This window comes from Myotis daubentonii, chromosome 14 (genome assembly GCF_963259705.1).
Source record: "Myotis daubentonii chromosome 14, mMyoDau2.1, whole genome shotgun sequence".
Taxonomy (NCBI): Eukaryota; Metazoa; Chordata; class Mammalia; order Chiroptera; family Vespertilionidae; genus Myotis; species Myotis daubentonii.
The window spans coordinates 33,003,509-33,030,454 of record NC_081853.1 but is presented as its reverse complement, the minus strand read 5'-3'; the positions used below and the strand labels follow the sequence as shown (position 1 = coordinate 33,030,454).

Here is a 26,946-nt window from a genome sequence, read left to right as displayed (position 1 = left end):
ATTCAACATCTGTACACAGTGATCACCACCAAAGTCCAGTTACTACCCACCACCACACAGTTGACCCTTTCGCTCATATCGCCCACCCCCTAAACCCTCTCCCCTTCTGTTAACCAACAACCTGTTTTCTGTGTCTGTGAGATCGGTTTTCTTGGTTTGTTTTTTGGGAGGTTATTTTTTTAGATTTTGACATATAAGTGAAATCATATGGTATTTGTCTTTCTCCATCTGGCTTATTTCACTTAGCACCATGCCCTCAAGGTCTATCCATGTTGTTGCAAATGGCGAGAATTTGTTCTTTCCTGTGGCTGATTCATATTCCATTCTATATCGATTCACCCATAGATAGACACTTAGGCTGCTTCCTTATCTTGGCTATTGTAAATAATGCTGCCGTGAACATGAGGGTGCACATATCCTTTCGAATTAGTGTTTTCATATTCTTTAGATAAATACCCCGAAGTAAAATAGCTAGAAGATATGGTAGTTCTAGTCTTCTTTTTTTTAAATATATATTTATTTCAGAGAGGAAGGGAGAGGGAGAGATAGAAACATCAATGATGAAAGAGAATCATCAATCGGCTGCCTCCTGCACACCCCACACTGGGGAGCCCACAACCCGGGCATGTGCCCTGACTGGTAATCAAACCGTGACCTCCTGGTTCCTAGGTTGATGCTCAACCACTGAGCCACACAAGCTGGGCATCTTCCTCTTCTTTGGTCTCCAGCATGTGCCTGGTACATGTCGTAGACCTTCAGTAAGTGTAGTCGAGCATGTTGCTGGGTATAAAAAGCCACGTCAGAGAGGATAGAGGGGTGACTGAGAAGTTGTCCCTGCACAGAGGGTACTCACAATCTGATGTGGAAGTTGGCTGGGCTGCAGGCGGGAGGCAATGGAGAGAAAGACCACCTTCCACAAGGCAGGAAGGGATGTGCGGTGAAAGCAGTGCCGGCAAAGCATGGAGTGAGCACTTTCCAGGTGCCAGGCCGTGAGCTAAGTCCTTGATAGGTGTTTCCTCATATAATCTTCTCAATGACATAGGATTGTGATTTTACCCATTTTTTAGAGGAAGGAACTGAGGCACAGGGAGGTTCAGTAACTGACCCAAGTAGCCGAGCTATGATTCAAACCATGCTTTCTTACTGTTGACATAGAATGTCCAAGCCTATAGGAAAAAAGAAAGTATGAGTTTATTTGAGCCAAACTGAGGACCTCCCCAAAAGCAAGATCTCAACGGACTGAGGAAATGCTATGGAAATGGCAGTATTGCAGTTCTTTTTATGCATTTGAACCAAAGAAGGGAAATAAGGAGGATTCCATGAAATCCACTGATGGTAGATTAAGGAGGCTGGAGAAGGCAAGGTGGGGAAATCTCTATGGTTCGATAAAAAGAAAAATGGAGAGATACATAGTACTTCTTCTACATTACCTCAGGCTGCCTCTGTAACCTTTGTTAAGAAAGGGTTTTTACAGCCATCATCAAATGGAATAACATGGAATGGATGTAGCATTAAAAATAATGCTCGTTAACCTTGAACATGTACTGCAAATAGTGAAGGTGTATAAGGATGCAACAAGATCGTGTGCCCCCGAGGGGGTCTGGAAAAGAGGATTCCTTTGGCATCTCAAAGGGCTGTTAACCTAGATGAGCAAGAACAATGGACAGGGCTCAGAACAAAGACAAACCTTTTATTAAAGGAGTTACACGCCTGGGGTGTGACTACCACCATGACCTGCTCAGTTAGGAATTTATGACCAAATCATCCCGCAAGGCTACTTCCGTCACTGAGCCTGTCAGATTCACTATATAGCCGCTCCCTGAACTGACACCCTCACTGCCAGGCTGGCCTACACAGATTACGTGGAGTGGGGAACAATGATTCGTTTTCTTAATGAACAAACGTGCCCTGTCTGGGTCAATGGTCAGTGCACCAAAGGGTCATGGGTTTGATTACGGGCCCTGCTTGCTCAGATCTCTCTCTCTCTCTCTCTCTCTCTCTCTCTCTCTCTCTCTCTCTCTCTCTCTCCATGTCCTCAGTTGAGGATTAAAAGAATAAAGCAGGGGTCCTCAAACTTTTTAAACAGGGGGCCAGTTCACTGTCCCTCAGACCGTTGGAGGGCTGGACTATAGTTTTAAAAAAAACTATGAACAAATTCCTATGCACACTGCACATATCTTATTTTGAAGTAAAAAAACAAAACGGGAACAAATACAATATCTGTATTTGGCCGTAGTGTGAGGACCCCTGGAATAAAAAGACAAGCAGTGACATCTTGTAGAATATCCGAGGAGCTACATGCCTATGGCGGGCTCTGTGAGGATCTTTCCAAACCAAGGCCTGTGCCTTCCGAGGGATACTGGTGCTCTGTGATACTAGACTGGGAACGGGTACCCCCAGGGCTCCATTGCCTTGCCTTTCTCCAGGACAATGAATATAACGAGGCTACTATGATCCTGGGAGGCCAAGACTCTTAGAACAAAGCAGTCAGTTGTGCTCTGCAGCAGAGCGTGGCTGTTTTCACCGTGACAAAACCCAGAGAACTTCCGAATCCCGCACAGCGCCTGCTCAGGGCAAGGCAGGACACACACGTTTCAGCCCCTGCCCGTGCAGCCTGTGTACGTGCTGCTGAGCACACACCTGCCTCGTGCCTCTCCACTCTGCCTCCTCCAAGCTCCCCCCTCCCCTCACACTGCACAGTGGCATTTCTGCCGCCTCCAGGTCATTGCCAAGGACGTTTTGGGAAATGGCAGTGCTACTCCGCAAAGTGGGTTGGGTTTGGAGATGGCTTTCCCCCCTCCATTTGGAGACTCTCACCTGCTCCATTCTGACTCACTCGAAAGCATGCTGCCTTTCTTCTCTCGCATCCATCCTTCCCAGGCAGCGACATGAAAATGTAATTGAAATTTTTTTTTAATTTGAAGTTTTTTCCCATATTTCAAAATGTCCACATGCTCTCCTGCCCCCAGAAATATAGACAGAGTGCAACCACGGGCAGCCCAGCTCCTGTGCGGTGGGGCCAAGATTTCAAGCTGGTTTGAAGGCCTGGGGACCAACATATTTGAATCTCATTACACATCCTAGCAACTGCACCGAGCAACAAAACTGCCCTGCCTTCCTAGCCTCAGGGTCTGGAATCGCACACCTACTGTGTGGTCTGCGAGGAGAAATCCGGAGGCACTGGGTTGAAACGGAAATAGAAATAGACTTATTGCAATAACTAGAAAGCATAAATCTAAAACGCCACTGGAGAAGGACATGTAATGCTTCTAGGTGAGTTCCAGCGCTTAACTGTTCCCAGATGAAGGGTGAGGATGTGGGAAGCGGGTTTCAGAAGGCAGGAGGCATGATGTAAAATGGCACTGACACCCATAGTGATCAAATTAATTTCTTTTTCTCTTTCAATCTTAAGTAAACTGCATAAGGAAGTGTCCTTTGGTGCTGGCGGGCCATTATCACTTCTCATATACTTGTTAATCTCGCCTCTCAACAAAGAGAAAGCCGGCTCTGGGATTCAGCTGCTTGGCAGGCAGTATTTGCTAGAATAAAATAATATTGATTTGGGTGGGGTTTGGTTGTTGTTGTTTTCGTTTGGGTGGTTTTTTTCACTTTTAAATATATTTTTTAGCCCTAACTGGTTTGGCTTAGTGGATAGAGCGTCGGCCTGTGGACTGAGGGGTCCCAGGTTCGATTCCAGTCAAGGGCATGTACCTCGGTTGCAGGCACATCCCCGGTGGGGGGTGTGCAGGAAGCAGCTGATTGATGTTTCTCTCTCATTGGTGTTTCTGACTCTCTATCCCTCTCCCTTCCTCTCTGTTAAAAAATCAATAAAATATATAGAATAAATAAATAAATAAATAAATAAATAAATAAATAAATAAATAATATATTTTTTATTGCTGATAGTATTACAGATATCTCCCATCCCCCTCTCCCCTCTCCCTCCTCCCAGCCCCTACCCACCCCTCCAGGTGATTTGTTTTAAGATTATGAGCTGTTTCAGTTACCTTCTATGTATGGCGAGTAGAGCAGTCCTGTCGGTTTCTGTGGGGATCTTCACATTTGCCTCCATGGACCAGGCATCACATGGCAGTTTTACATGAAGATTCCTGGGCCCCTCAGGGTCTCCAGCATCGGGACTTGGGTTTTACACGATCCCCCAGATGGTGCCGATGCACATTAGAATTCGAGAACAGATTTACAATTTCCATGTTATACACGTTTACTTACAAAGAAAAAGTGAAGCCCTGGCCAGGTAGCTCCGTTGGTTAGAGCGTCATCCCAACACGCCCAGGCTGTTGTGGGTTTGATCCCCCGTCAGGGCACATACAAGGATCGGCCAACGAATGCATATATAAGTGGAACAACAAATCGATGTTTCTCTCTCTCTCTTTCTTTTTCTCTCTTCCCCCACCCCTTCCTCTTTCTCGCTCTCAAATCCATAAATAAAAATTAAAAGAAAAAGTAAATTGGGAAAAAAAAGTGAATTGGTTAAAATAAAAACAGTTTAATTAGCATTCAGATGTATGAAAAACGATGCTGGTTGTCCAGGAATGTTTGGGAAACAGGTGGGTACAGCATCTTGCTAGTGGCACTAAGACATAGGGATCCAACCCTCCAGACACCAGTACATACCACTGCAGACAAGCCACTCATTGTCTGGGCTGAGAGGAGGGACAGATCATATGGGTTCTGTGGCTATGGCCTTGGCCAGCAGCTCTAGCCCAGACCTGCCCATCAGGGCTTTGAAACATGCCCTCCATGGAGCTTGGCCTCCACTCATGCCCGGCTCTCACCCATGGTGTCTTGGCAACCTTTCACACCTGCTCTCAGGGGGTGGGGGGGGCAATGTAAGCATATGTATTTACATGCCAATCAAATTCACAATATCACTTAAAGGTGGCAAAAGATTTTGGTTCATGTTTTATTTATCTAATTTTAGTAATAACATACATTTTAAGATAAAATACTTTGCTTTCCCATTTACACCTGTAACTTCAATGTGGCTTGCTATTTCTTACAAAACCCGCCAACTGTTTTTATAGTTATATCATCAGCAATAGTATCATAAAATCAGACTACAGAAAAATGTTTGATTATTAATATCCGATTATACAAAAAGTCACTCACAACAATGATGAATGAGGACAGCTCTGATGCGAATTTTGGTTGATATTTTCATTAACCTTAATGAGTTCATTTGTCAATGATGAAATTTCTTTTCTTTTTAATATAGGAAGGAAGAAGGAGAGAGAGATAGAAACATCAATGATGAGAGAGAGCCATTGATCAGCTGCCTCCTGTACACCCTCCACTGGGGATCAAGCCCGCAACCCAGGCATGTGCCCAACTGGGAATCAGACCGCAACCTCCTGGTTCATAGGTAGATGCTCAACCACTGATCCACACCAGCTGGGCAATAATGTAACTTCTTTATGAATCAGATAATAGTTTTCAAATATTGGAAAAATAGTCTTGCTAATTTTTGTGCTATTCCCAATGCAACAGCTACCGACAGGACCCACTTTTAAGTTTAATCTGCACTATTAATATTTTATGCATCCCTTTTTAAAATCTAGACAGTCCATAAAATAGTAATTCAATCTCTGATTTGTGGAGTTTGCCAATTTCCATGGTGTCAATACTCTCACCCTTATTTCAAACTAATAACATGATGTGAATGAGTCAGGAAGAGTTGGGCAGGAACACACCATTGACTCCCACCACACAGGTACCATCAATGTAGATAAACCTCAGTTGCACAGATAATGATAAAATGTAAATAATTAGCAAGTAATGTGTTTTGAGTATTTATTACCATTTTTAAAATACATTTTTATTGATTTTGAGAGAGAGGGATAGAGAGATAGAAACATCGATGAGAGAGGAAGTCATCCATTGGCTGCCTCCTGCACGACCCCCACCAGGGATCGAGCCAACAACCGGGCATGTGCCTTGACTGGGTATCGAACAGGCGACCTCTTGGTTCTTGGGTTGACGCTCAACCACTGAGCCACACAAGCCAGGTACCATTTTTTTTAATATAACTTATTTAATTGTGAGCTGATATGATTTAATTTTTAATAATGGCTGTGTTTAACAACTGGCTTATAAAATTCCTGAAAATTTAACCATCAGCTCTTGTATACTGTTAGGAACTGGCTCCAGCTCACACTGCCCAGGCCTCTCTGTGTAGCCGTGTTACCTGATTCCATTTGTCTGTCAGGACATCCCCTCTCCCGCCTCCCACCCTCCCACACAGCCCATCTGGCCAGGGCCAACCCCAAAGAGAAAAGGAAGAACAGAGCTACTGATCCCAGGAAGACAATGAGGATATTTTAGAGTGACCCACCTTCACTTTGGGGAAGACAACCCCAATTTCAGGGTCTTAAGTTGATGAATTGGTGGCAGCGGCAGCATTAAGCTCTGGTTAAGGGCACAGCTCTGGGGCCTGAGGCTGCGCTTGAGTCCCGGCTCTGCCCCTCTTAGGCCATATGATCTGGAATAAAAAACTCAATCTCTCTGTGCCTCAGTTTCCTCATATAAAATGGGAACAATAATGACACTTGCTTCATAGGGTTGTAAAGATTAAAGGAGATCACGGACTAAAAGTTGTTCACAGAGTTTTGGCACCAAGTAAGAGCTTCACACACGTTAGTTATCATTAGTAGTAGTCAAGTCGTCAAGTCGTAGTGGCTTGTACAAACTCCTGTATTAGCTAATACTACTTTTCACAGGTAGAAAACATATGCAGCCCGGCCAGTGTAACTCAGTGAATTGAGCATCGTCCCATGAACCAGTTCAATTCCCATCAGGACACATGCCTGGTTTGGGGCTTGATCTCCACTAGGGGGCGTACAGGAAGCAGCCGATCAATGTTTCTCTCTAATAAATGTTTCTCTCTCTCCCTCCCTCTCTACTTAGAAAAATCAATAAAAACATATGTAAAGAAAACATATACAGCCAATATTTGCATGCTTTTAAGGTTCTAAAGGCTTCTACATGCATAACCTGTTAGAAGCCTCAAGTGATTCAGGAGACAGTCATCATGTGGTTATCATTCTCCACTCGTCACTGCATTCTGTGGGCAGGGACTGGGACTCAAGAGAGGCTGAATCATGGCGCAGGGACACACAGCCAAGGGGCAACCAGTCGGAGCTGGGCCCACGGCTTCAGTTCTCCTTTAGCAGATCCCAGGCCTTTAATGGGCATTTTCGTTGAACTCCTCACGGCCCTTAAACAGCAAGAACTGGAAGAACTACTACTGAGATATGAGCCTTTTGACTCGGGTTTCTTAGCCAGTAAACTAGATCGGACTATTTTTGCACAATTCTATAAATAAGTACTCATATGTAGTAAAAATGGTCAATCAAAAGAGCCAGTAACCTAGGAGACAAAACAGATTTTTCTCCTACATCACAGGCTTGGTGACATGCCACGAGGCTTGGCTTGACGTGAGAGATGTGGGTGATCTCTCATTTTTTTTCCCTTTTCCCCTGCAAAGAGCAGAGTAACAATGACCTGCTCCCTGAACGTATGGGAGGAATCACAATATGTCCATCTCGCTCAGGGAGAAGGTTCAAAACCCAGACTGGCCCCTTGATAGTCACAGGTGTGACCAGACATGTTTTTTTTTTTCCCAAGGAAACGTATCAGGTCAAGTTGGCTAACGATTAATCTGCCTTGCAGTGCTGGGAGGGGTTACAAACTCCCTGGAAGGCAATTTGGCAACATTTATCAAAATTGCAAAGCCTGCCTGTTTGACTCAGCAATTCCACAAGAGGAATTTACCCCCAGAGATATTCCCATGTGATCAAGATGAGGGATGTAGGTGATGCTTTGCACCATTGACTGTAACAGGCAAAGACTGGAAGCCACCTCAGTGTCCATGGATGGGGGATTCTGAGTAAGGCAATACTTACGTGGCCGTTAAAAAGAATCCCATCTAACTGGGGGGGGGGGGGCGGCTAGAAGGGGTCAGTGGTGGGGGGAGGGGGGGACGGGGACATATGTAATGCTTTCAACAATAAAGATTTTTTTTTCAAAGAATGTAACTGACGGATATATGCTGATATGCTAGAATAATTTCTAAGATATAATAAGGACCAAAGCAAGGGGGAAGGTCGTACATATTTGAAGTAGTTCTGGAAGGAGGTATCAAACACTGGAAACAGGAGGGCTGGGTAATTAGCGCACAGGGAGAAAAGGACTCTATATACTTCCTACCGTATAGTCTTTGGAAAATCTTTTGAATTGCATTCTATTTGCATACGTCACGTGTTAAAACTGAATAAATGTCTGTATACGAGCTGGTGTGGGCGCCTATAGAAAAAGAGGAATTTTTAAATCCCGTGGCCGGTTCCTCGGAGCCTGAAGCAGCGGGGAGGGCGTTAGAAAGGGGGAGGGGGAGGACGGGTCAGAGGCTCACGGCTCCAGCTCACCCGAGACTCCCTGTCCGCAGCTGCAGGCGGAGGCCCGCGGGGCGCAGAGTCTGGAGGAGGAGGAGCGGCTGGCTGCTGCCCGCAGGGCGGAGCTGCACAGCACCTCGCGCCAAGTGCAGAGCCTGCAGGCGGAGACCGAGTCCTTGCGAGCCCTGGTGAGTGGGCCAGGAGCCACCTGGCATTTCTTGGGACAATTTTAACTCTCAGCGGTTGAACTGTCGCCACACCGGTCACGGTGTGCCAGGGCCTTTCATCTCCCAGCGTAGGAGTCTGAGGCCTGGGAGGACGATCCGATACCGGATCACAAGGGTGGTGGATCCCGCGAGTGCCCGCGAGTGCCCGGCCGGGATACGCCTCACCCGCCGCTGCTGTGGCCACTCATGCCCACAGATGCCCCTTCCCAGCTGCCCCTCTTCTGCAGAGAATGACCCTCAGGCAATCAGAAGACACGGGGGGGGGGGGGGGGGGGGGAGACGGGTAGGCGGTGGAAGGTGGGAAGTGGGGGGGGGGGGGAGGTCAGGCCAGCCCACCTTCCCAGCCAATGACCGACTCACAGGGGCTTTAAAAGCCCAGCTCACTTGCTTCAAAGTGGAACCAGGCCTCTGGGGTAATTCACTCGAGGGGGGGGGGCGGTTCGTGGGGTCAGGCTGCAGCCAGACTCGGCTGAGACCCCCTCCTGGCTTAGCACCTCCCCTGCCCAGCCCTGCCCTGCTTCCCTTGCGCCCCCTTTCCTGGGAACAGCTCCTTAATTATCCCCACGCACCAGGACCCCTGTCAGGCTCTGCTTCTGGGGCACCAATCCTAAGACACCTGGTAAGCTCCTCAGACTCACTGTGGTTTGTGGGCAGATCTCTCGCGTCATTAATTATTATTATTAATTTAAATGATTAATAATACAGCAGTCCACCTCTGCTCTCTGGGGTGCCCTAAAGTTCTATTAGGTTGTCAAGCACAGCTCCTCCTGGATGCCCTCCAGGGGCCACGTGTACCAGGTCAACCACAGTGAGTTGTACACACCAACGCGCACGAAGGGGTTGGTTCCTGTGACGCTGGCGTAGCTGAGGTGGTCCAGTCCACTGAGGCCCAAGAAGCCCTCTCTCCCATCAGCCTCAAGTCCTCGGTCTGATCAGATACCACCGCTGATGCCTCTTTCTCCCACCACACCCCATAAACCTGCATCTCAATTTTGCCACCCAAATCGGCTCCATCTTCAAGCCACCAGTCACACCTGCCATGAAGTTAGCTCAGGCATTTATCCTAGTCGTTTCCCTCAGGAACAGCTTTATCTCTGCCTGTTGCCAAGAGCATCCCATCACCTCCGGGTCCTTCAGTTCACTTGGGCCCATTGTCCTCCGGCCAACAAGGTCACACGGCACCCAGCCAGCTCAGGAAGGTGCTCAGTCTTCCTGCCACAACATGACATGCATCTCATTGCTCCACTTCTCTTTTATTGATTGACTGACTTATAGAGAGAGAGGAAGGCAGAGAGAGAGAGATCTGTTGTTCCACTTATTAATGTCGTCATTGGTGCTTCTTGTATGTGCCCTGATCAGGGATCCAACCTGCAACCTTGGCTCTAACCCACTGAGCTACCCGGCCAGTGCCATCATTACTCCTCTTCTGTCCCTCTCATTCTCTGATGGGATCTGGGTCAGGGCAAGGGGGTGTGAGTAAAGGATCTGAGGTGAGAGAAATCAGGAAACTACAGTTTAAAGGAATGCTACTTTCACATTCAAACAACAACAAAAAAAAACATCTAAAAGCAATGGCATTGTTTACTCAGAGGTAGGTGAATGTTATGCTAATCAGTTTTATTCGCCTGCCATAACCCTTGATAAACACCCTAATATTAGGGGTGCTGCCTCTCACCTCTGTTGCTTTAGGCACAGTGAAGAGACTGCCATTCCTTGCCCAGATGTCCTTGTGGCTGCCAAAAGTGTCACTCTTCTGGCGACAGAAAGTTCCAGGCAAAAGGTTGAGGACATATTCTCAAGTCAACATCATAAAAAAAAAAAAAAAAAGGCCCAGATGAATGACTCCTCAGTGGCAGGTGGCCCATCACTCAGCACACATTCCACACACGTATACTGGGTGCCTGCGATGTGCAAGGCAAGGCCTTCCCTTGGCCCCTGGGGAGGCAAATCTGAATTGGATAGTGCCTGTCCTCTAAAAGCTCACAACTTGATTGAAAACCTGTGCACAAATGACTGAACAAAGCAGAGGGGACCTGTGTTCCCCAGCAGCTGCTCCCTCCAGCCTCTGTTCTCAGCAAGCCCCCGGCACCCCGCCCCTCCGCCCCTCAGCAGGTGCTGTCACCTGTATTATTCTGCAGATAAAGTTAAGGTCCCCCAACATGGTTTCCATTTCCCACTTCAAAAGATCTCAGAAGCTTTATCCCCCGCCTCTTTCCTTCACAGACTCCCCCTGTCTCATGCTGCACCATCTGGACATGCCTCTACCTACTGCCTCCTCTATTCTGCATTTTCAGGGTCCAAACCCCTGGAATGGCCTGAGCTTGGCTTACAACAGAAAGCCCTCCTTTGCCAGATCTTCATGTCAATGTTCAGATTTCGTCCTTTCCTTTCCTGCCTTGAGCCCTTAATGTGTTCTTCCCATGGCTGGAAGGAGACTCCTCCCCTCAAGTCTGCCCGCCTCCACCTGCTCCCCATGCCAAACCCTTGGCACAGGTGAGGTGAAAACACAGAAATGCGACACCCCCCGAGGAACCTAGCTCCTGACTCCCACAGCTGGGTGATCCCCCCACCCGCCACGCACTCACGTTCAGAGTGGTCCGCGAGCTGAAATCAGCTCTTCCACCAAAGTCACATTAACTCCTTGAGGGCAGGACCCAGGCTTCATTACTTTTATGTCCCCAAATTGCTTGGTACAGTGCCCAAATTTCCTCAAAGTGACACTGATAGTAAAAACATGCTCATATGCACTCTCTCATCGCATCCTCGGAGAAACATTGAGAAGTGGGCAGGACCGTGACTGCCATCTCATTCTGCAAATGAGAAATCTGTGGCTCAGGGATTTTCCCGTTAGCATAGTAATCAGTGCAGGAGCCAAGCCCTTCTGGCTCTATCTCTGCCCTCGACCACAGCCAGCCTATGGCGTTGGGGGTTGGCGCTCAGGCTCTGCAATCAAATCCTGCTTCCTCTATTCACAAGCCAAGTGACGCTCTAAAATTCCACTTCCTCTCTTTCACTTGAGGACCTACCTTGGTCGTCCTATTTATCTGCTGTGTTACTGGCCCTCAGTCTGAGCAACCTGTGCACACACAAGGCCCCCACAGCCGAGCTGATGAGACGTTCAGCTGCCTTTTCCAACAAAATACCGTATCTGAGCAGCCAGGCACCAATAATGGCGCTTGAGGCCTACAGAGCTCTTTGTTCAGTCAGATCAGGAATTCAAGACCAGGAATCACAGATCACTATTTTACTTTCTGGAGAGTCTATCATTCAAGGGCATCCCTTCCAATTTCCATTAGCTGGGGAGTAAGCATGCTGCTGTGACCACAGTATGCTCGCTGGTGCTATCCATGTCCCCTCGCAGGCCAGGGCTGGGACACCCACAGCAGTGGCCTCATCATAGTCACTCAGCTCAGGAGTCTCTGTGGGAACCAGGCCAGGATGTCAGGACTTAGGGGGGAGATCTGGGGCTTGGGCAGTGGGTCCTGAGTCATCAAAGGACCCTCAGCCTCATGGAGGAGTCACCTGTGAACCTGGAGCCAAACCTGTAAACAGATGACCCAGCCATGGCTCTGTAAAATATTTTTCCAAATCACAGGTGTTACAGGTCCAATGTCAACAATCACTATTCACAAACCAAGCTGGGCCAGTCATGGGTGCCATGTTAGGGACCCTGGAGAGCTTGGGGATGCGGTTAAAGCAGAGGGGATACCGGCCCAGAGTTGGACTTTAGACAGAGCACCGGAGCTTCCATGTGGGGAAGGCAGCCCAAGGAGGAACTAGAGGCAGAAAGACGAGCTAAGAGGCCACTGAGGTCCCCCTTGAGGAGAGGCGATGCGCATCCATCCTGGGCACTGGTGGCTGGAGAAGAGAGGGCACACATGTGAAAACTTTTCTGAATATGTGAGGGGCGGGATTCGGTAATGACTGAGTTTGGGAGAGAAGCAAGAAGACCAGGGGTGTGTCCTTCCCCAGTTTCTAGTTCTCAGTTCACCTGCTGAAGTGCAGGATAGGAAAGATCAACAGGTCGGTTTTGCACGCCTTGATTTGAGGTGCGCTGGACTGCACATATTTCCAGTAGGAAGTTCAGTAGTGGGTCGGGGCTTGGAGAGAGGAGAGAAGTCTGTGCTCAAAGAATCACTGCAGGAGCCACTGAAAGAGAGACTGGGAAAATAGTGAGTGTGGGAGAGACTAACTAACAGGCCCGGGAAACACAGCTCAGAGAGTAACAGGTTCAGGATGGGCGGTGGGGAACCAGAGGAAGAGGAATTAGCCCAAATGGGCACCTAGAAAACTAAAGAAACAACTGCTGAGTACAGAACAGCCAGAAACGTCCATTGTCATTCTGATCATCTGGGGAAGGGTGCAGAGGAGACAGCATTTTAGCTGAATGATGGGTGGGGTTTCGGCAGTGGAGGGGATAGGGCGCCCCAGGGGGTGAGAAAACTATCAAAAAAGGCCCAGAGGCAGCTCAGAGAGCAGGGTTTCTTTGAAGAAACACCTGCAGACTGCTTCTCTGTGTGTGTCAGTTTCTCTTTCATTTTTTTCCTCTCTCATTTTCTCACTCATCTCTCATTCTTATATCTCATCTCTCTCCCTCTCCCTGTCCTTCCGCCTTCTCTTCCTCCCCTCCATCCCACACACCCACCCATGTCTCCCACACACACATCCACCCCCCTGGCCCCCATCAGAAGGATCAGTGAATTAGACTAAACAAGAGTCTGGCCTCCTGAGGATTCATGATTTACGCACCAAGCCACGTAAACCTAGCAACCGACCAGACCAATGCCAGCCCCTCCCAGTGCCCTGCACACCTCCCTCTCCAAGGGCCCTGCCCGTTGGCCTTGAGTTTGGACGTGTTCCCTCTTTTGCAGAAACGAGGCCTGGAGAACACTTTGCAGGACGCCAAGCACTGGCATGACCTGGAGCTGCAGAATCTGGGCGCCGTGGTCCGCAGGCTGGAGGCGGAGCTCCAGGAGATGCGTGCGGAGGCGGAGCAGCAGCAGCAGACCCGCGAGCAGCTGCTGGCGCACAGGTGCCAGCTGCAGAGGGCCGTGGCTTCCTACCACGTCCTGCTGGACAGGGAGGAGAGCCGGTAGGTCTCTTCTTACTTCATTATAAAAGGAGCACAACTCATCGTTTAAAATATTTATTTTCAAACACTATAGAAGTAATTAAGATAGAAGAAATCACCCCCAAACTCCCCAACACACACACACACACACACACACACACACTCCCATAGCCTCACTCTGTCCTTCCACAAATACATAAACAAATATACATTATAAATGTGCATGTATACATAAATGTGTTACACCTGTTTATAACCATATAAACAGATACACACATACACACATAGACATGCCTATAAATGTTAAAACATACCTAGTGCAGCAGGTTCTCCAATAAGGTCATTTAGTTCAACATCATTTCATTATAACATTGATGACATGCCATAGGAATTTAACGCTTGTTTATATAAATTATTCTGTAGTAAAACTGGCTTCCTTATACATCCTTTCATCATAGTTCCCAGAACCTACTGACAATGTTACGTGAGGACTTACTGTGCATACATCTTATCTGTTAGGAATGCTTTCAGCTGCGTGTAATAGAGCCTAATTAATGGGGCTATCCACCAGTGCACCTGAAGTTGAATGTGCACCCAAAACCTGGGCAGGTCAGGCCTATCCTGCCGGCCCACAGACCACCCTGGGAACAGCGAGGACATAAACCACGTTTATCTGAGAGTCCCAGAAATGAGGTGGTCTAGGCTTCTCAATGATTTCATTAGGTCCCGATGAAATACCATCTGACATACCATCCCCGGTATATTGGCTTTTTGTCTTCATCTTTGTCCCACATGGTGGCCAAATGCCTACCACAGCTCCCAACATCAGGTCCTCACTCATGGCAAGAAGAAGAAGGAAGGAAGAGAGGGCAGCAAGGAAGGCCTTTCCCTGGGCAACCTCTTTATCAGTCAGTGAAAGAAAAATGTTTTGAGAAGTCCTCTAATGGACTTTGCCTGTTTTCTCATTGACCAGATGTGCTCACATGACCATACCCACCTGCAAGTGGTTCTGGGAAAGCAATTTTTTCCAGCCTCTACACTGGAGAGAGGCAAGTGTAGGAATGACATATAGTATATGTCTAAGTATGTATGTGAATGTATGCATGTGTATATATGCACATATATACCTCGATGTATATATGTAGTCTTATTTAACGGGTGAGGATTACAGGAGCATATGCATGAGTTTGGGGACTAGTTCCTTGCCAGCTCTTTAAGGAAATCCAAGCCTTTGTTTGATCATAATTCTATATCTTCATATCTCCCTCCAAGGCCCCATCCATGGCATACATTGAATAAGGAATAGAATATCAGTTCTAAGAGATAACTTAGCAATTATATAGTCCAACCCCCATGATCCCAGCAAAACTACAAAGGCCCAGAACAGAAAAGCGGTTTTCTGTGATCACACGAGGGGGTAGAGCCAGAGCCGGGACTCTGTAACATCCCTTTCTTCAGAAACAAGACAGCCACAGGGAAGCAACCAGCCCTTCCTCCTTTCAAGTGGAAAACGTGCCATCCAGCTCCTTCCCAACTGTCTTGTTATTGGGTTCATTTCTGTGGACTATAAAAGCCGGATGTTTCTAACCAAGCTCATTTTTTCATATGCCTATGAGCATCTGAATAAATGCACGAATTTGTTTTAAATATAAAAAAGTGGTGAATTAAGCTGAATATTCTTCAAGAATGTAAGAATACCATTTAGTGAGTGCCTGCTGTGTGCCAGCACAATGTTAGGTTCTCTGTTCTTTTCATTTCCCCTGAAACCCTGCTAGGACTACATCATTATCTCCATTTTACAGATAAGAAACAAAGCCTCAGAGAGCTTCAGCCATTTGCTCAAGGTAACTCAGCTAATCCCTATGGAGCAGGGATTTGAAACCCAAGGTGGCCTTGGCCAGGTAGCTCAGTTGCTTACAGCATCTTCCTGATTCAATTTCTGGTCAAGGCACATGCAAGAAGCAACCAATCCTATCTAATAAAAGCCTAATAGGCTAAGTGTCCAGTCGGCCAGTCAGCCGTTCAACCAATCAAAGCATAATATGCTAATGATATGTTAAGGCTGCTCAACCACTCACTATGACATGTACTGACCACCAGGGGGCAGACGCTCCAACCGGTAGGTTAGCTTGTTGCTGGGGTCCAGCCGATCAGGACTGAGTGAGACAGGCTGGACACGCCCTGGAGCCCTCCTGTGGTCCCTCCCTGGCTGGCCAACCTCCCATGTCCCTCCTGGCCCCAATTATGCACCTGTGGGATCCTTCGGCCTGGCCTGCTCCCTCTCGCAATCTGGGACCCCTCGGGGGATGTCAGAGAACCAGTTTTGGCCCGATGGCAGAACGACCAGTCGCTATGACGTGCACTGACCACCAGGGTGCAGATGCTCAATGCAGAAGCTGCCCCCTGGTGGTCAGTGCATTCCCGTAGGGGGAGCACCGCTCAGCCAGAAGCCAGGCTCACAGCTAGTGAGCGTAGCAGCAGTGTCAGGAGCCTCTCCCACCTCCGCAGCCACGCTGGGGATGTCCGACTGATGGCTTAGGCCTGCTCCCTGTGGGGGGCAGGCCTAAGCCATCAGTCAGACATCCCCCGAAGGCTCACAGACTACAAGAGAGCTCAGGCTGGGCTGAGGCGCTCCCCATCCCCAAGTGCACGAAGGCAAGGTGGGGAAATCTCTAGTCTATATATATATAAAAGGCTAATGTGCAAAGTGTCCCCTCAGGAGTTTGACTGGGAGGCTGGGAGTTCAATCGCTAGCTATGATGTGCGCTGGCCACCAGGGGACGGCGTGGAACGAAGGGAGGCCCCAAGTTGCAGTCAGAAGGAAGGCCCCAGCCAGCAGCTGGAAGGCCCATATCAGCCCTGATCGCCAGCCAAGCCTAGGGACCCTACCGGTGCATAAATTCCATGCACCGGGCCTCTAGTGAATGTATAAATAAGTGGAACAACAAATCGATGTTTCTCTCTCTCTCTCTCTTCCTCTCTTTCAAATCTATAAAAAAGAAGAAGAAACCCAAGTTGTCTTATTTCAAAGGCCAACTTCTTTCCATGAGATTCCTACCTTTCCTATAATCTTATTGTGATCTCTTTACCAATTTTCAATCATCCATAGCTTCTCTCACTCAAATGTGTTTTTGTTGATTTGTTTCAGCTAGTGGAGAAACTTCTTTTCATGAAGAAAATGCTGCCTTCTCACCAAGTGGTCAATGAAGTTCCTTGAGGAGTCTTCTCCTCTGCTCCCACATCTACCCCAAACAGCCTCCCATCCCCCACCCTCCTGGAGCTGGATTCCCTGCTAGATTCCCTTGAGCTGAAAAGCTTCCTAGAAGTGGAGAGGGTCCTTTGGCCTTAAACTGAAGTAGTCTGTGGCTTGGGCAACCTCCCTGTCCCTCTGCAAATAAATGCTTTGTGTGCAGCTGCCAGTCTGACCACCTGTTCAACTCACTACCGGGTAGAGATGGACGTCACCTTACCTGCCTGGCCTTTGCTTGTGGAGCTATTCTTGAAGGCTCTGGAAAGTTCCCTGAGCATGATGCCATCTGCCTCTCCACCTAAGGATCAGCTGCTTAGGCAAGCACCGTGCTCAAGGCTTGGTGCAAGTTCACCATGGTTTGGGGCAAAAACAGCACTCTTGTTAGAGAGGGGAGTGGCGTGGCGCTGTAGTGCATGCACCATCATTACAGGCATCATGAAGCATCAGACCTCTTTAATGTGCTCAGCACGGGTGTTTATGTGCAGACACACACATTTCACTGCTGTTGACGGAGGGCCTCTCAATCAGTTTAAAGGGAACTTCACTGTAAGTCTATGGGGGGTTAATTAGACTGTGGTTGCTTGCTTCACTTCTAGTCTCAGAATTTGCTTCCACAGTGGGAGCCGAGCCAGCCAAATATAGTTCCTGAATCTGCCACCTACCCAGGCAAGGCTCCCTGCCTTCTGATTAAAATTGAAACCAGCACCTGTGTCCACGCACCAGCTCTCAGTGCCTCCCAACACCGCCCCCCCCCCTCCTCCCCCGGCCACACACATACACACAGCCCAACCTCAATTTCTTAATTCTCCCCTCATGCTTGTGTCAGTCCACCTGTCACACAGAATCCCAGACACAGAATCCAAGCTGAGTCTTTGTCCTCATCAAGTGCTGACCCAGACAGGGGGCCGTGTCCACTGTGGGCCCATTTGAGGGCGCCCTCCCCCCAGTACCTGCACTTCCAAACCCTCAAGGCCAACACAAACAAGAGAAACCTTGTTTCCTCTGCAGGAAGCCTGAAAGAGAAGCAAAGTAAGAAAGGGGGTCTCCTGGTTGAAATGGCTTCAGCCGGGTTTTCTGTTTGCCTTCCAGGGCAGCCAAAGGGATCATATTAATGAGTCACTTGGGCAGGACAGCTACTGAGTTTGCATGAGACCTCCACATAATTCTGTTTGTGGTTTGAGGCACAGAAATAGGCAAGACCCCACCTAATGCTACATTTCAGCAAAGCACCAATCCCTCCCGGGCTGCACACTGCGGGGAACAGCGGGGGAGAGGGGGCCTGTAATTAACCACTGGGTGCAAGGGCCTCCCCACAAGACACAGTGTGCAGCCAGCCTAGGTCTGTTATATGCTCCCAACACTAAGCTGTTTCTTTTCTTTCTTGTTGGGATTAATGTTTTGGCCCCCAGCCAAGGCTGAAATCCCTGACTTAAACACAGTTGGAGGGCCCCGAAAGGTCAGCCATTCAGAGGCACGTCTGTGTCGCCTGGAAGCTGTTTGAGCCGCTGCAAGAAGGGGAGAGTGGACTTGCACCCCTCCTGGGCCGGGCGGCACACCGGCCTCCTCTGCTCTGTAATGTCAAGAAGCAGCCGCCGTCAATCATTACATTCATCAGCCTTTGGCAGCGAGAGCCGAGGCTGGCAGGTGCTTCCAGTTCTCAGCACAGGTTCTCGCTGTTTCTAATGAGGCTTCATTACCAGGTAAGAAAAGGCTCTGCTGGCCCTCCTGACTCCGCCTCCGCCAGGGCCTCGTCTAACTCGGGCTTCCCTGCAAAACGCGCGGTGCAATTACACTCTGGCGGGGCCCAGCGACAGGCGGCTGGACGCTGCGGCTGTGGGGCGGCAAGGACGGCGCGTTTGCTCTGGAGCCAGCCGACCGACCGGCCGGAGAAGGCTGCGGTGGACTCCTCCGAAAGCAGGTAACGCCCCTGGCCTCCCGCCCCGCTCCCAGTGAGATTGCCAGAACATTCCTGGGCTTTCAGACCAAGGCGCTCAGTCTCACCTGCATTATCATCTGTAACACTCCTGAGCACCTACGGGTGCCCAGACATTCTGCTGGGCGTGGGGATTGCAGCATAAAAGGGAGACACGCAAGCAGGTCCAACTCGCGACCGGCGGGCCGCATGCCTGTCAGACTCACCTGGGAGTGCACATACAAGCAGGCACAGAGCAAAGAAGGCCGAGCAGCACACTGCAGTGTGCACGACCCCATCCGTGCATCACAGGCGGCACGAAACAGACATCCCGTCAGATCTTTGTTGATGTTGAGTATGGTTATTCAGCAAGAATCATCAAGCACCGTGCTGGCCTCGGATTGTCTCTATACCCTGCAAAGAGTCTACATTTTTCCAGGTTTATTGAGATAGAATTGACATTCGGCACTGTATAAGTTTAAGTACATTGTGAAATGATTACACAGTAAGTTAGCATTCATCATCTCATATAGATAAAAAAAATTTTTTTTGCCTTGTGATGAGAACTTTTTTTTTCTTTTTGGTGTGATGAGAACTGTTAGGATTTACTCTGTTAATAGCTTTCCTATGTACCATACAGCAGTGTTAACTGTAGTCATCACGTGTACATTACATGCCCAGTACATGTGCATCTTCTCACTGGAACTTTGTACCTTTTGACCTCCTTCCCCCAACTCCCCCTCTCCTCCTCCACACCCAGCCCTGCTTCTGGTAACCACAAATCTGGCCTTTTTTCCCCCCATGAGTTTGAGTTTTGTTTTTAAGATTCCACTGTCTGACTTATTTTATTTAACATAATACCCTCAAAGTCCACCTATGCACCCAACTTGTTTCAAATGACAGGATTTCCTCCTTTTATGGTTGAATAAACATCCAGTGTGTGTGTGAATACATACACAAATATACATAAAATAACACAACTTCTTTATCCATTCATCCGTTGATGCAACACTTAGATTGTTAACATGTCTTGGTCATTGTAAATAATACTGCTTAATGCTGCTATGGACATGGGGGTACAGATATCTCTTTCACATAATGTTTTTATTTCCTTGGGATATGTTCCCAGAAGTGGAATTGCTGGAGAATGTGGTAGTTATAGTTTTGATTTTTTGAGGAAATTCATACTGTTTGCCATAGTGGCTATACCAGTGTACAATCCTCCCCCCCCCCCCCCACACACACACGCAGTGCATAAGAGTTCTCTTTTCTGCATGTCATTGCCATCACTTATCTCTTATCTTTTTGATGATAGCAATTCTAACTGATGTGAGGTGATGGCTCATTGTGGTTTCATTTAGATTCCTTTGATAAATGAGTGATATTGAGCACCTTTTTATGTACCTTTTGGTCATTTGGATATCTTCTTTGGAAAAATGCACCCATTTTTTAATGGGATTGCAGTTTACCCTCAATTCAGGTTAGGGGTGCTGACCATCCCTTGCTGTGCAATCAAAAGTCCACATATAAGTTTTGACTCCCCCAAAACTCAACTAGTTGGCCCTCAGTATCTGCAGGGGATTGGTTCTGGGACTCTCGTCGTATACTAAAATTTGTGGATGCTCAAGTGTCTTATATAAAATGGTGTAGCGCCCTAGCTGGTTTGGCTCAGGGATAGAGCATCGGCCTGTGGACTAAAGGGTCCCCGGTTCGATTCTGGCCAGGGCATATGCCTGGGTTGTGTGCTCAATTCCCAGTGTGGGGCATGCAGGAGGCAGCCGATCAATGATTCTCTCTCATCATTGATATTTCTATCTATCTCTCTCTCTCTCTCCCTTGCTCTCTGAAATCAATAAAAATATTTTTTTAAAAAAGAAAAGATCATGAAACTGTTAGGAAGTTGGAATATCATGCATTCCTTTTAAATGCATGTTTCAGTTTTATAGAGTATCAATTGTGTCTATACTAAAAAAACAATTATTAGCACAGTTATACTTTTTCCCTTTTTCTCTCCCTCTAAATATTTTTATCCTATCATTTTTACTGTATCAAGGTTTTTTTTCACTTTCTTTTCTGCAACCCATAATTCATGTTGTTGTTCAGCCTTAGTCTATATGTAGTTAAACGAACTTCTATTTAAATGGATACTTTTTCCCCAGCAATATCATTCCTGGATTCTTATTTTGAATTCATCTCTTGTTTAAATACATTTGCCTTTAAGGAGTTTTCCAAGAGTTGATGGCTGATAGGTACTTTACCTCCTGACTTCTTTCATGTTTGAGGTGACTGTTTCTGTTTTATTTTATGAAGAACTTGACTGGGCACAAAGTTCCTGGGTCATACATTGCTTCCCTCAGAACTTGGCAGATATTGCTTCATAGTTTCTTGGATCGACTATTGTGAAAAAGTCCAAGGCCGATCTAACTCTTTACCCCCTCTCTTCTTCCTGGAGACCTGAATGCTTTTCTTCCTGCTTCAGGTTCTTAAAGAAATCAGAATATTGATTGCTCTCATTCCTAATCAGCTTTTCCAATTATGTGATATGTTGTCTCTGCCTGAAAAGTCTATTATTCTTTGATTTCAGGACAACTTTTTTGTATCATGTCTTTGAGTAGTTTTTCTGTTCCATTTGTTCACGTCTTTATTTCAAAGCCATCAAAGGATCATCTTTGCTCTCTTCTATGTCTTTCGTCTTCTCTCTAGTTTTTAAAATCTTTCTCTCTCTTTTCTCTGCATTTATTGTGACTATCTCAGGCCTCTCCACCAAAATTTGACTTCCAGCCATGTCTACTCATAACTACAGAATGGGGCGAAAGTAAGTTTACAGTTGTGAGTACATAAAACCAGTTTATTCTTGTATATTATTTCTTTATTATTGTATTATTTTCTTTTCTATCTTTCTTCCTTTTGTTTTTTTAGAGAGAGAGAGAGTGGAAGAGAGAGGGGAAGATAGGGAAATATTGATGTGAGAGAGAGACATCAATTGGTTGCCTCCAATCAGAGCCCGGGCCAGGGCGGAGTCTGCAATCAAGGTACATGCCTTGGACCAGAATTGAACCCGGGACCCTTCAGTCCACAGGCTGATGCTTTATCCACGGAGCCAAACTGGCTAGGGCAATGGTCAGCAAACCGCGGCTCGTGAGCCACGTGCGGCTCTTTGGCCCCTTGAGTGTGGCTCTTCCACAAAATACCACGTGCAGGCGCGCACATACAGTGCGATTGAAACTTCGTGGCCCATGCGAAGAAGTCGGTTTTCGGCCTGGGCGAGTCTATTTTGAAGAAGTGGCGTTAGAAGAAGTGGAGGGGTGGACATATAGAGAGGATGAATGAAAGGAGATAGACGAAACAAGTATACAAGACGAGTGTGGATGGGAGAGTTGGAAGGGGTCGACCTCAGCAAACGTACCTCAATCAGACTGAGGACGTTTTTAGCAAAGGCCAGCTTGGGAGTGCCCTAATTAAGTTAATAACAATGTACCTACCTATATAGTTTAAGTTTAAAAAATTTGGCTCTCAAAAGAAATTTCAATCCTTGTACTGTTGATATTTGGCTCTGTTGACTAATGAGTTTGCTGACCACTGGACTAGGGATATTATTGTATTACTAGAGGCCTGGTGCACAAATTTGTGCACGGGTGGGGTCTCTTGGCCTGGCCAGTGATCGAGGCCTATCGGGGTGCCGACTGGCCAGGGGGAGGAACCATAGGAGGTTGGCCAGCCAGGAGGGTCGGGGGTGGGAAGAGGCCACGGGAGGATGGCTGTGGGAACACATTGACTACTAGAGGGCAGCTCCTGCATTGAGCATCTGCCCCCTGGTGGTCAGTGCGCATCATAGCGATCGGTCAACCCGATGTAACTGTCACTTAGGCTTTTATGTATATAGATTTTCCATACAAACAACTGTAAACCTACTTTTGTCCCACCCTATATATTGAGTTTATTAGATACCTAATAGTATTAAACTTTTCTTTCACTCTGCAATTTCCTATTCAACCCATTCTGTTGTCTTAGCTTATTATCTTACTAGGGCCCCGGTGCATGAAATTCGTGCACTGAGTGTGTGTGTGTGTGTGGGGGGGGGGGGGAGTGTCCCTCAGCCCAGCCTGCCCCCTCTCACATACTGGGAGCCCTCAGGCGTTGACCCCCATCACCCTCCAATCGCAGGATCGGCCCCTTGCCCAGGCCTGACGCCTCTGACAGAGGTGTCAGGCCTGGGCAGGGGACCCTCATTTCCCCCCATCACTGGTTCTGCCCCAAGCCCAGGCCTGATGCCTCTGGCCCAGGCATCAGGCCTGGGCAGGGGACCCCCATCACCCTCCGATTGCTGGCTCTGCCCCTTGCCCAGGCCTGACGCCTCTGCCAGAGGTGTCAGGCTTGGACAGGGGACCCCCATCTCCCCCCGATCACTGGCTCTGGCCCCCGCCCAGGCCTGAGGCCTCTGGCCCAGGAATCATGCCTGGGCAGGGGACCCCCATCTCCCTCTGATCGCTTGCTCCACCCCCCGCCCAAGCCTGACGCCTCTGACCCAGGCTTCAGGCCTGGGCAAGGGGACCATCATATCCCCCCAATCCCCGGCTCAGCCCCCTGCCCAGGCCTGATGCCTCTTCCAGAGGAGTTGACCCTCATCACCCTCCGATCACCAATCACCGGATCGGCCCCTTGACCAGGCCTGAGGCCTCCGGCAGAGGTGTCAGGCCTGGGCAGGGGACCCCCAGCTCCCCGCGGTTGCAGGCTCCACCCCTGCCCAGGCCTAACGCCTCTGGCTGAGGCGTCAGGCCCGGGCAGCGGGGACCCGCAGCTGCAGCGGCCCCGCGATTGTGGGCTCCGCTTTAGGCCCAGGCAAGGGACCGCTAGCTCCCGGGACTGCCAGCTTCGACTGTGTCCAGCTCCCATCGCTGGCTCCACCCCTACTTCCTGCTATCACTGGCCAGGGCGGAAAAGGCGCCTGATTCTCCGATCATGGCTGGGGGGCAGGGCAAAGGCGGCCCCAGGGCCACCTTTGCCCTGCCCCCCAGCTCTTAGCTCCCCCCTGGGTTTCCGATCACTGTCAGTGGCAGGGGTCTTCTTCCTGCTTTCCCTTTCGCCTCCCTGCATTGTGCCTACGTATGCAAATTAACCGCCATCTTGTTGGCAGTTAACTGCCAATCTTAGTTGGCAGTTAACTGCCAATCTTAGTTGGCAGTTAACTGCCAATCATAGTTGGCAGTTAATTTGCATATAGCCCTGATTAGCCAATGAAAAGGGTATCGTCGTACGCCAATTACCATTTTTCTCTTTTATTAGTGTAGATAGATCTTATTGTTTGATTATTGCAAATATTTAAATATTTAAATGCTTATTGGTGCAGGGAGGTGCAGGGAGGTTAAATACTAAATTACACACATTTAGTATTTCTTATTAAATATTTAAATGCTTATTGGCATTTTTTAAATGCCAATTTAAGTCTGCACCCATTTATCCTATGGCTTTGAAAGCCCCAACTTCATAATATTCTACATGCTCATGTTCTTATAATACAAAGCACTTATGGAGAATATGCCTATTTCCCTGCGGTATTTTCATCTGTACTGGTACCTTTGTATGCCATTTGTATTCTAATCATTTGCTCAACATATTTTTGAATAGCTTCTACTGCAAGACAATGTTTTGGTTTGGTCTGGCGATACCACAAAACAAAATAAGTTTTTACTTTCATTGTGCTTACAGTGTGTGTGTGTGTGTGTGTGTGTGTGTGTGTGTGTGTGTGTGTGTTGTGTATACATAGTATATGTGTTTTTGGAGTTTGCAATGATATGTTTATACAATTACTGTGTCATTTCTTGACATTTTTCTGTTAGTTAAAACTGGCTTGTGCTGCCCAGATATTTCATTTCTCTAATAAAGTGAGATTGAATTTTCCTTGACATTTATTTTTTCACATCATCTGTAACCAGTTTTAATCCCCTTCAGGGCTTCAGATTAAATTATCCAACTTGCGTTTAATCCACTTTTCTGTAGCCCGAGAATAGAGTTGTTGTGATTAAATTTATGGACTTCAACCTTTACAAATGGGAATTCAGTTTGTTGTCATAACAAACTCCTCTTTATAAATTTAATTTCTAATTGCAAATTATATAACTACATTTTCAAGAAGTTTTAAAAAGGAATAAAGTCACCTATATATGATTCTATTGGAAAATAGTTTTTGTGACTTTTTTTTTAGTAACTGGACCATTACCTAAAAATGAAAACGCTGAGGAACATTAGAACAAGCCCAAGGTTCCTATGGTAACCTGTAAACACATCCATCATATGACTCTGAAAACTCTTTATTGACTGTTGAGAAGCAAACTACTAAGCTTTTCCTAACAGTTCCATACAAATGAGCCATCCTGAAGGTGTTCCATATCTTAGTTGTATATCATGACAAAAAATAACCATTTTTAATGTTCATGTACAAGTGTGATTTCATTTGTGTCCAAATGAAATATGGCCTCCACCTGCTCCTTTGTCTTCCTCTCGGACATAGATTATGTTGCTTTCTTGGGTGGAATGGAAAGGACTGTTGTCAAATATGAGAAATAAACTATTTCCTCTGTAGATTGTCTCCAAAACCAAAGGAGAAGGCAAGAGGCAGGACCTTTAGCAAATTCAATAGGCAAAATGGCCTCAAGCATCTGCAAAGAAACTTTTCAAAGAGGGCTTACAGACTCTCAACGGAGCCAAGTACAAAATGATGACACCCATTCGGACTAAAGAACACTCCTGAACACAAGCAAAACAAAAAATAAAAAATATCTCTAGTTTCCTGGCAACCAGGGCAAGAAGGAAAATAAAATAGGTGTCATACTTCTTTTTGTCTCATAAATGAATGTTTCCAAACTCTTGGAAGACTCAAAATTTCTTCCCATCTTTGAACCCTGCAAGGAGAATTTTTACATGGATCTTTATGTATTGGATCACGGACTATGGAATACACAACATTCTCAGTAATCGTTTTAACAAATAAACAAGGAGAGATCTATGTATCACTCTTTCCTCTATGACCCCAGATATGAAGACAATAAAGCAAGATGTAGTTTTATAAAGTCAGTGCTACAAAAGGAATTTGTAGGAGTCCTGTCTACATTAATGAATCCATTGTGCGACTTTGTTCTCACTCAGTGTTCTATTTCCCACTGCCTGCCTTTGTACGTTTTCTCTGATTCTGTTTCTCTCTTGGGGATGTAAGCATCATCTGTTACAGGCCATTGTTCCCTGCACCATTTTGACAGCCAGAGCAGAATGAGGAAGCTGTTGTCAGAGGCAGGCCTGGTGAGAGCAGGAAGCAGAAACCGGTTTTCCTTTGATGCTCTCTCCCCTCTCATGACCTTTACATCCCCCCTCCTCTGCGTCCTCACTGCTCTCTGAGCTCACAGCTTCCCAGGCCACGTCCTATCCAGGCTTCCCTTTCCAAATATTGCCACGGCTTTGAGGTGACCTCCTCTTTTTATTTTCTAACAACTCCTCTCTTTCTTCAGGGATGAGTGCAGCAGCAAAATGAAGTTATGGCCCTGGCCAGTTTGGCTCAGGGTCCCAGGTTCAATTCCAGTCAAGGCCTCAATCCCCAGGAGGGGGCGTGCAGGAGGCAGCCAATCAATGATTTTCTCTCTCATCATTGATGTTTCTCTCTCTCTCCCTTCCTCTCTGAAATCAATTAAAAAATATACTTCTATTTTAAAAAAGGAAATTATGGTTATCAATCCAGGTTCAATCAGAGACAAGGAACCACAATGAGCTCTGGGATAAGGGGTTTGGAATTAGGCCTTACACCGTGATGGGAGGAGCCGGGAAGAGGCAGTAGGGAGGATGGAGGGAGATCAGAGAGTCAGCCTGACAGTCTGTACATCTGCTGTCGAGGTGGGATGCTAAGGGAAAGCGGGTAGAGGAAGCCATGGGGAGCTGTTGCCGGCATTGGCTGTGGGTCCACAGCCAGGCATCCTGGGATGGGCCAGGGCTGCTGTTGGTCATCGGGATCAGTTCTTGCTAGAAGACCTGGTCTCAGAGTACAGGAGGGCCAGGACAGGCCGGCACCGCTGGCACCTCTGTGTGTCACTGCC

General features: G+C 47.5%; 2 protein-coding genes across 3 annotated transcripts in view; both read left to right on the top strand.

Moving 5' to 3' along the window:
- BFSP2 (beaded filament structural protein 2) overlaps window positions 1-17,276 on the top strand; it is a 44,682-nt gene extending 27,406 nt beyond the window's left edge. The window contains exons 5-7 of one of the 2 annotated variants that reach the window (XM_059663919.1): window positions 8,462-8,596; window positions 13,507-13,727; window positions 16,855-17,276. In XM_059663919.1, the coding sequence (XP_059519902.1) occupies window positions 8,462-8,596; window positions 13,507-13,727; window positions 16,855-16,858 (360 nt within the window). In that variant the 3' untranslated portion in view covers window positions 16,859-17,276. The remainder of the gene's footprint in view (window positions 1-8,461; window positions 8,597-13,506; window positions 13,728-16,854) is intronic. The other variant, XM_059663920.1, reaches the window with a different exon arrangement.
- Window positions 1-26,946, top strand: part of CDV3 (CDV3 homolog) — a 108,022-nt gene that overhangs the window by 26,747 nt on the left and 54,329 nt on the right. The gene's annotated exons all lie outside the window — the stretch shown is intronic.